The 10,678-nt window shown below is 38.6% G+C and overlaps 1 protein-coding gene across 1 annotated transcript; it reads left to right on the top strand.

The window, feature by feature from the left end:
* Positions 1 to 8,659: 8,659 nt before the first annotated feature.
* LOC149544098 (uncharacterized) lies at positions 8,660 to 10,154 on the top strand. Its single transcript, XM_089798682.1, has one exon. The coding sequence runs from the start codon at positions 8,973 to 8,975 to the stop codon at positions 9,870 to 9,872; it is 900 nt and encodes a 299-aa protein (XP_089654808.1). The 5' UTR covers positions 8,660 to 8,972; the 3' UTR covers positions 9,873 to 10,154.
* Positions 10,155 to 10,678: the final 524 nt, after the last annotated feature.

The following is a 10,678-nucleotide window of genomic DNA, read 5'->3' as shown; positions in this document are numbered from 1 at the left end:
CATGGAAGATCTCTCTCACATCAGTCACTAGTTGTTCTAACTGCGTGTGTCACTTTTGATATTCCTCTCATGGAAGATCTCTCTCATGTCACTCATTAGTTTGTTCTAATTATGTATGTCTTCTATCACTCAGTTTCCTACCAAGGTTCTTCTTACTAAAGATTCCTCTTTGACTTTAGTCACCAGTTGTTCTAACTGTCTATCTACTGTTGTCACCCTACTAAAGCGATTTCTTTCATACATGTTTTGAACATTGACACTTGACATCAATCTTAAAATACAAAAAATGAACTCAAAAATGATGAATCTATTTGGGATATGCTGAGTTTTTCTTTGTTTCTTTTTCTTTTTCTTTATCATGTCTCTTCGAGCGACTCAATGATGTTTCTTTTGACTAGGGAAGTGAGGACTGTGGGCATGATCTTTTCTTTGTTTTTTGTTTGCGGTTTAGTTTCAATGATCTAAAGCATCCATATAAAGAGAGGTGTCCACTATAAGAGCCTCCATCTTGTATTAGATGGTTGTGTGTACCTCGACTCCTTTTATATGGACTCTTCATTTAGGTTGGTTCTTTTCCTTGCTTGTTTGAGTGAATTCTCTATGCTACAATAACTATTGATACTCATCCTACTAAGTGAATTTATGGGTCACTGTGAATATATCTAGCACATTTCTGTCTTAGGTTACGAATGCAAGGGTCACTACAAATAGAAAACTTACTAATTACTTAGCATAAGAAGGATCTCTTGTGTGTCTGGTGTGACTGCATGCAAGAAACATTCTAGGCATCCTAGGGTTTATGCTTTGATGCTTATGTTAACTTGCTACAATAAAAGGGACAATTTTTTTGGTTATTATGGCTTCTTGTGCCTTGAATGCTTACATTTAATCCCAACAAAACTAGAATAGATGTCCTATTCATATTCTTATGATTGCAATGTCAGTGGGGATTGTATGACATCTAGGGTTTTGCTACACGCTCAATGATGATAATTATCAAAGCTTGGCAACCAAACCTAGGGTTGCATCTAGTTTAAGGTTGCAATAGATGGCAAGAAGGGTTACAATCTTATGATATGGAGTTTGTCGTAAGATTGTAGGTGTGGCCGAGGAAGTCTTCCAAAGGCACAAAGACAAAGGTTTGTCATAGCATTGGGGCAATCATAAGATCATAAAGAGACTTCAAGGGGGGCCGATGTTAAGATAGGTTGATGATTGTAGGATTGTAGAACCTTGAGTTGACCATGATAAAGGTGTTCCACTTGTTTGAGATGGAAAAGAAAGGGTTCATCATCCATTGGAATTGCAGGAAAAGTGCATAATGAACATTGAATCTAATTACCTACTGATACATCTAATGGCGTGCTGATAGCAAAGAAGAAACAACTCTTAATGGAAGATTAGAATTTGATCATTTGTAGATTGCTTTCAACATTTCCCATGCCTAGTAAATGCAAAAGGAGCATGCACTTATGAACTAGTTATCCATCTATCCAACTGTGCATTAAAGGGCATCATTTCATGTTAGAATCAAGGTTCTTCCAGTCATGGTTGTTGATTTCCATGACTCTAAAAGCATATTTGATCTAATCTATCACCCAGATCTCATCCAATCATCCTCTAACAATCTTAAATGCATGAATGGAATTATGAAGCAATCATGAGTTATGCTTGAACTATAAAAGCAAGTTTTGTTGTTTTCTTAAGGATTCTCTTTTTTCTAATTCTCAAAGAGATCTCTCTTTTCAAAGTTTCAGAGCTCTTCTATAATTTTGCCTATGCTCAATAGAGACTTTCTCTATTGTATTTATTCTTTGTCAGCCAAGTGTGTGCATATCCCTATGGCCTCGCTTGCTGAATATATTTGACAATCGAAATATCATATAATCATGTTCATACTTGATGATTGATTAGATCAAGTGAATCCATTATATTCCTTTTCTAATTGTGTTATCTTTGGCTTGTTATGATATAGAGATTGAGAAGTTGTAGATAATGGTAATTTTTGAGAAATCTATTAAGTTTTTAGCGCATTCATTAGAAAATAAGTATACCCACATACTATTTTGGTGCATCACCCTCTAAATTAGATTAGGTAATTTTGTTTACATGCATTCCTTCTCCCTTTTCCTCTTGAAGATCAATTAGGTGCATCCTGATAGTAAAGGAAGCCAACCTTCTCTAGAGACTCAATCTCAAGTTGCAAAGTCCCACACTTTTAAGATTATTTCCATGTTACATGAGGCTTTCTGAGAAGTATTCCCTCAGACCAGGATGCAAGCTTTTGTGTCAATAGTACACACGTGTGCGCATGCACACACACACACATACACACACAATGTCGAGATGCACTATTGTAATTTTTGAACAAATTATGTGACCACTAACTTTGCTCCCACCAAAAATTACACCATTAGTAGTTTTATATAAACCCCACGAATAACTAATTGAAAAAAAAAAGTTGTTATATTTTCCTATTAATACCCTTTAAAGTATTATAATAAACTTACTTTCATGGGATCATAGTGTTAGTTGTCTAGACTATCATCCTCCACAACACATAAAATTCCCACAAGAAAAAAAATGGATGATATATAATAGCAAGTCTATTAAGGAAATTGGTTGACTTATAAAAAGGTCCCCAAAGATATTGTCTTGCTGAATCTAAAGTTCCAAATCTTTAAAGGGATGTGACATTGCTAGCATCTAAAATGGATTGATCATAATTGATATTCCTCCAATAGAGTTAATACCCCTCTATTTCTGGTATTATGACATCTCTATCATATTCAATTTGTCATTTAGATTCAAAATCATTGATTCATGTTTGATGAGTAGTGATTAACAAGAACCTATATGTGATGAGATTGAATGATACACATAACATTCATTACATCTAGGTGATGCTCACAAGGTGAAGCATATCTTTGGAAATATTCCACAAAATATGGTACAATGGAAAAATGTTGCATAACTTAAAACCTTTTCATACTTCTTATAGCATTATGGAGTTGGAGAATGAGGACAGTGTAGTGCCTCTCCCACTTGATTTCTGCAAGTCATCTTGATGGATGCAACCTTGATGATCTTTCTCTGTGAGTGATCATGATTGGGACCATGAGTGGTCTACACCCTTGAGGTGATTTGATTTATGGTATTGTATCAGTTGCTTTGATTATGCTTATGGCTGATTTATGAGATTATGATGTGTTAGATGGTTTCACTAAGGTTTGTGCCAGTGGTTACCAGGATTGATGTGGTATCATGATGTTGTTTCATGATTACCCTGAGATGTGTGCATAGATTGCACTGTGTATTATTATCCTATTGTATTTGATTAGGTTCTTGTAGTAGTGGTTAGTCATGTATTTGACCATGTTCACTTATGTTTTTTAAGTGTATTTTATGTTATTTAACAACCATTATTAAATGCTTAAATAATTAGAAATAAATTGTCCATGTTGGATTCATTGGTTATGTGCTATAGATATTTACCTTATTCATTTCAATAATTTATGCAAAATGGGTTATTTAAATTAAATTAATTAGATGCTTTAATTATGTGATTCGTTTAATTGTCGCTTCAGCTATTGTTATTGTGTATCTACACTTGATTGTGTTTATTTATTGTGCAGGACTTATATCCCTAGTAGTGGCACATGGAGTTATTAATCAGACCTTTCATGTTGAATCAATTCGTCCTTGTATGGGCGATGTATCTTTATGGTTATTTTAATCCTCTAGTAATTGGTAAATCCATATTCATAATGCATTATGTGATTAGACCCGTGAGTGTGTTTGTGCATTTAGGATTCCACACTAGTCACGGAAAAGATTAAATTAGATGATGTTTAATGGGTTAAAAAGATTTTTATTATTTGATTTAATCTTTATTTTATTGTTGGCTAATTTGTTGTAGTTGGATTCCAATTCAATTGGAATCACCTAATTTAATTTGAGTTAAGGAATCCAATTGGATTATTTAATTGAAATAACCTAATTAATATGTCACTTTGCAAAAAGTGCATATATTGGCTAAAAGTGAGTTTATTCTCACTTCTTATTTTTTATTTGAGAGTTTTGGAGAAAATTCCTCCAAACCTTCTTGTGAGAAATCAATGTTTTGTTCGTTGTGGGATTTTGGCTTGGTAGATCATTGTGAGATTTGTCTCATTGGATTTGTATTGGGATTGCTTTGGTTTGCTGATGGTTTCATCCGATTCAATGTCCTTGTTAGTTTAGGGTGGTATTTCTCATTTTAACCTCTTGGCTATGAGGTAGGGCTTTGGAGTTTTATTGGTTTACTCCATTTCAACTTCTGTTTCTTGTTGCTAAATGTTAGGGAGTGGTGAACTAGTATTCTCCTTTGTTTTTACACATTCTTATCATCTTGTTGGACAAGGTTGAGCATTCCTATTTTGTAGGAAATTAGAAATGCAAGTTTAAGTGATGTTATGCTGCCGAATTTTCGTGAAGTGTTCGGGTCCATGATTTTATTGGAAAAGTGTGATGTTGTTTAGATTTGATCAGTGGGTTTTTTATTTTTTTGAATTCTAAGATGTTTTAGTTTTGAGTGTTTTGGTATAGTCTTGTTTTGCATGCCATCAATGTTTTCACCTTTTTCTTTGTTTGGCTTATTTAGAGTCTTGATCTCTTAGCCATTGTCTTAACAATTAGGATTGTGGAATCAGAATGGTTATAGGACATTCTAGAGTATTTCATTTCTTGATTCGAACTCATGTTTCCATAGTGGATTTTGAGCCTTTTTGGTGAATTTTATTGGACCCTTGGTCTTGTGATCCTATTCTTGAATTGAGGTTTCAGTTTCATTGTTATTCGAGAACTTTGGGTTTCAAGCTTTTTATTCTTGCCTCAATTTGTATGTTGCCCATATTTTGTTGGGATTTTGGCATTATTTCCTTGGATAGTCAAAATGGATTGTTTATGTTTCCCTTCATGGACATTGGGATTCGTATAGAATCTATACTCCTGAATTTTGGCTGGTCAAGTGAGTTCATGATGCTTGGTGATTTATTTTGCATTGGGATTAGTGTAGAATCCATACTCTTGGATATAAGCCAATTCAATGATCTTGTTATACTTGTATTTTATTTGTTTCTCATCTAGCCCTTGTTGTTTATGATCATCGTGTAGTTGGTGTGCCCACACATGAGCACGTGAGCATGCACTTATCAAGGTCTTGCAAGTCTCAAGCTCCTGATTACTTGTCGATTGAGTTATGTTCATTGGGGTTGGGTTGGGAAACTGCATTGATTATGGGTACTCATTGTGTGGTGAGCATGGGTATGTAGGGTAGGCTAGTGTGGAGGGACTTCTCTCATAACCTTAGGTCATGTTCCTGACAAGGTGTATGTGAAGAAGTTTCTAATTAAGTTATAACTAAATAAATTCATGCATAATTAAATAAGATAAGAAAATACCATATTGTTCGCACAGTTCATCCGAGGACACAACATGTTGGTCTCCTAAGGGCTACGCTCCGTAACAATGTTAAGCTTTGGGAGTACCAAGCAACCTACTCTCCACTAGAGTCCCTACATAGTAGACCCACAAATGGTCTGACCAGGACCTATTGTATTGCATTGTCTCATGCTCTTAGTTTCAATCCTCTGATTGTTTGGTGTGAGTGTTAGCCATGGATGGATGATTAAGTCCTATGTTTGTGGTCGGATCATTATCTCCATTAGCATGGCAGGAGTGGGCCTGCAGGTATTGTGTGGTTGTTGTTGGGTGATGCGACGCGCTCCCCTGCCCACAGGTGGTTAATTATGTGGTGTTCCATGTTCACTAACAGTCATGGCTTTTGGATTTGCCCTACAAGTGGTATCAGAGCCTGGTTTTGGCCTGGTCATGGGTTCAAATCTCCCCGGTGCCTTCCTGAACCGCGTAAGCACCTGGTATGCGCGTCGAGGGGGAGATTGTTGGGTGATGCGACGCGCTCCCCTGCCCACAGGTGGTTAATTATGTGGTGTTCCATGTTCACTAACAGTCATGGCTTTTGGTGCAACGCCAAATGGGCCCTACAGTTGTGAGGCATAGCTACGTATACCACTGCTGGGGATCAGTGTACATAGATGGTCTATTTCCAGTTCAAGGTCGAAGCTGGATATTCACTTTTTACTTCGGTGTATCCAGAGTATGTCTCCTTGTGATTTATTTTTTACCTTGGATGCATTTGATATCATGCTTAGATGATAGTAGTTATTACTTGATGCATTCCTTATTATGATGTTGTATCTTATGGTTTAGATGAGATTCCTTGCCATTACTTTGGATATTGTTACTATTGATAGATTAACATGTTTGGGTGTATTTTTCCCTTATGTTGTTATTGATAGTATTGGTAAGAATGGTCTCATGATACAACTCCAACTTTCTTGTTGGCAATTTGAGATTCATGCTCGGGAGATGGCTAGGACCTTTGAGGTCTCATGATGTTATTATGGATGGGTGGAAACAAGCACGGTTGTTTTTAGTTTGCCTTCTTGTGATATTTAATTTACGGTCATGTATGTTATTGCGATGTTACCTTTTCGCATTATTACTAGATGCTATGGATTAGGTGATTAGATGTTTGATTCATCCCTTTTAGCATGCTTAATTGTTTTACATTCATTCGAGTATTCGAGCCTCGATTATTGTGGATTTGGTTCTCCCCAGTGTGCAGGTTTTAACTCTTTACCCCTTTTGATTGTTCATCAGGCTATTTGTTTGCAATCTTGGGTGACATAAGTTAGCATTGGGTGATACTAGAGAAGTATCACACACCTTAAGGAGAAATATCGTGTGACGCTGGAAAGTATCACACGACAATAGTGAGTTCTATTGTGTGACATTGGTAAAGTATCACACAGTAGTAGTAAGGTCTATTGCGTGCTCCCTGAAAGTGTCACATGGTAGTAGTAAGTCGTATCGCATGATACTGAAAAAGTATTGCCTGGTAGTATTGTGAAATATCGTATGATAGAGGAAAAGTATCTCTTGATTTTTATGCAAAAACCTACTTGGGAAAATAATAGGTATCTCCAAACTTGTTGGTTGAGATTCGAAGGGTGTTTTGGATACCCTTTGGGGTTGTGCCCCTTCCTAAATCCTGACAGGTCAAAGATTAATGGTTTCTAGTTTGCGTAAACTTTCATAGTTGGTTTTGGATGCGTTGGTAGGTAGTGATGCTTGGAGATCGTTGGTTGCTTGGATTGTTGGTTAAAGTCTTCCCCTGTCATCTTTGTGATTAGTTGTATGAATACCTTTAAAAAAAAATTATTGGCTTTTATTTATCCTTGTTCCAAGGATCTACGGGCAAGGCATTACAGACATGACCATTAAATATTGCAGAAATTTGTCAGGCATTCAAAATTTGATTTACTTATTACACCCAAGCGACACTCACAAAGGTAAAACATAGCTTTAGTTATTCTCCACAAAATATGTCACAATTGCAAAAATCTACATAACATAATGTGTGTCCATTGACTTTTTTGCATTTTTGCAGCATTGTTAAGGTGGATAATGAGAATCATTCCAATGAAGATAGTACAGGAAATGCAAATTTTGATTGTTGTACATACACATACTTGTGTACTATTCTATGTTGAGAATAACATTAGAGTTAGGTAAGAGATCACCCATAAAAATAATACTACTACTACACAAATATCCTTAACCATACAATTTTCTCCTAAATTAGGCCATTCAAGTTGGTAGTGGCTATCCACCTAAGAAAATAGTTTTTTTCATATAATTTTTTTTAACTTCTCAAAAAAACACTAAGTCTTCCTCCTATGTATGGCAAATGCTTTCATTGCCTCGATAGGTGTTGCCATTCACGTTGCTACCAAAAAGATGTTACTATTCCATGTACCTAAGAGTACAAACCCTAGACAAATTTGGGCAAGTGAACTATCTGTACTAGAACAAAAACAAACCACCGAATACCCAAAGCTAATATTAAAAAAGATTCAGAATAATAATCTTTAAAAAATGGGAGACATACGGTACCTAGCAGTAATTGAAAGGTGAAACGCTTTAGCTTTGCTTTCTTTAGCGGTGGGGCGGGGGGAATAAAATGGTTTGCTTCACAAGACTCGATTGAACCTCACGTGTGCCTCCGACGGCCGTTGGACTCGTCCTTCTTCTTACTATTATTATTATTTTCTTCCTTCCCTTCAACAAACATTTTCATATGCCTTCGTTTCTGCATACACAACAGCAACAATAATGCACCCACATGTTCTCCCTTCCACATTTTTTTGCTTTCCTTCCGCACGAAACGGAAACCCTATTTTGCACCCGACGTCCACGCATTCTTGCATGGGAAGCAGTGATTGCTTACGTGGACGGGTCGTAGACAACTCTAAACAAACGGCTCCTTAACGAACTAATTAGAGGATTAGTGTAATAAAGGTGGGCGGTCACGTCGGGTGGGCCCACGGCAGGAGGCCGGACGGCGGAGCAGACGGCGCCGTCAGGCGCGCGGCGCGTCCCAACACCTTTCGTTTCTTTTCTTTTCTTCTCTCTCCTCTCTCTGCAGGCCGCGCCGGCCGTAGATTTTAATGGATATGATATTAAAAAGATAATGGTAAAGAAATGGGAAGTTAAGTTCGTCGGTGTGGTGATTGCCGTCCAAATCCGGCGGCGGTGGGGGCAGGCGCGGGCAGGGACGGGCAGGCGTTCAGTTTCCCCAGGCCCATCTGCCGGCACCTGCCCGGCCGGCAGATCCCCGCCGGCGCAGCCGCCGGACTTTTCTGTCGGACCCCCTATAAACCTCGTCCACCTCCCTTACCCAATTTGCAATCATAAATATTTCCTTCACGTCCACCTTCCTTCAGCTCCCGTCCTTTAAAGCGCTCCCGGTTGTTGTCTACAACTTGCCTTCACTTTCTCTGGGTGAATTTTTTTTCTGCAAGTTTAGCTAGGGTTTGCTGTTTGCTGTTTGTTGTTGTTGTTCCGCCATGGCTGCCAGAGAGGAGCTTCAGAGCGGCGCGCAGGCGGCGAAAGAGGTGCATTTTCGAGGGGTTCGGAGAAGGCCTTGGGGTCGATTTGCTGCGGAGATCCGAGACCCTTGGAAAAAGACTCGCGTTTGGCTGGGAACTTTCGATACGGCCGAGGAAGCTGCGAGGGCTTATGATAACGCGGCTAGGGCTCTGAGGGGAGCCAAGGCGAAGACGAATTTCAGCGCTCCTGCGAGGGATTGCAGTGGAAATAATGTCAATCAGAGTAATAGTAGTCCGAGTAGTACTATTGATTCGTGGTCGAATCCCCGGAGTGTTGTTGTAGGTCGAACCAGCGGGTCTTCACCTTCAGACTGTTCTTCGTGGAGGAGCTTCTACAGTGGTAAGCATTTGGATTCTGCCGCTGGAGCTAGCAGTAATAGCGCCAGTTTTGGCGGAGTTACTGTGGCTCATGGCTGGAAGCCAATTTACTTTGGGAGAGCTGTTCCTGTTGTGGAAAATAGAGCCTTTGATTTGAATATTTCCAGCCCTGATTTCGGCCAGGATGTGAAGCCTTTTCGCCTCGGTCTGCGGCCGCAGGAGAGCTTTAATGGAGGCGTGGTGAGTAATAACCCTTTTGAGTGCTATCCCGAGGCGAAGATTCCTGGAAAGTTGCTGATCTTTGAAGGCATCGCGTCTCGGCCGGAGAAGAAGCAGAAGATTTGTCCGGTGAGTGATCTTGAGGAAGGGTGTAATGGCAGGGAGCGGTGGTTGATGTTGAGTAAAGGAAGTGGAGCTGTGACGGAGGTGGAGCCGAGGACTATTCATAGCGACTGCGATTCTTCCTCGTCTGTCGTTGTCGACGCCGAGGCCAAGAAAACTCAGGATTTTGACCTCAATCTTCCCGCACCGACAGATTGAGGCGGAGGCTTCGAATTTTGGCGTTCTAGATTAAATATTTTTATTTTTTTCGTTTACCTTTAAAGTTCAGAGCCATGGCAGCCTGAACACGATCATGTTCCTTTTGAACACAGCGATAACTATGCGGCTGTAAAATACCTCATCATTCTCGTGCTTTCGACGAGCTTAGTTTTGCATTTTCTTCTGTGAATACTTTTCTATTTAAAGCCAAGGCAAGAAAGACTGGCGTTCCCTTTTGTATTTTCGCTGAAATTTTCAATGGAGATTTTTTTTCAGGCACAACTCGTTTACGGATTTCTCGACTTATCTGTGTATATCTTGTTTATACTTAGATGGAAATTCAAGTAAGCTGTCTCCGTAAAGTGTGTTTTAATTCATCTCGTTCTTTTTTTCCTTAAACAGGGGCAGGCGTTCGAATATTTTCATCTAAATTTTTTTGAGCAAGGTGTCTCAGAAGAATTTTGAAATCTTGACGCTCTTTTGTTTAATTTAGGCAGACGTTCGATTATTTTCATCATATTTATCTGGAAACATTTTTAAAAACTTGATACAGAGAAGAAGTTTGAACTCCGGGTAAAGAGTGCTTATTTTCAACAAACTTCGGCTGGCTTTCGTTTATTTTCATCATTTAGATGGAAACTTTAAGTATAAGTTGTTTCAGCATCGTTATTTTTTCCCACCTAAAGCATGAGCAGGCATTCGAGTATTTCTGTCCTTAAGATGGAAATTTCCAAGGTTGTTTCAGAAATAATTTCAAGTGCACGGCGATCTTATTTTACGAAAGTTGTTTCAGAACAAAAAATTAG

This window comes from Cupressus sempervirens, chromosome 8 (genome assembly GCF_028749045.1).
Source record: "Cupressus sempervirens isolate cs-2001-9-10 chromosome 8, ASM2874904v1, whole genome shotgun sequence".
NCBI classification, from domain to species: Eukaryota; Viridiplantae; Streptophyta; class Pinopsida; order Cupressales; family Cupressaceae; genus Cupressus; species Cupressus sempervirens.
This window is presented reverse-complemented; position numbering and strand designations above follow the sequence as displayed.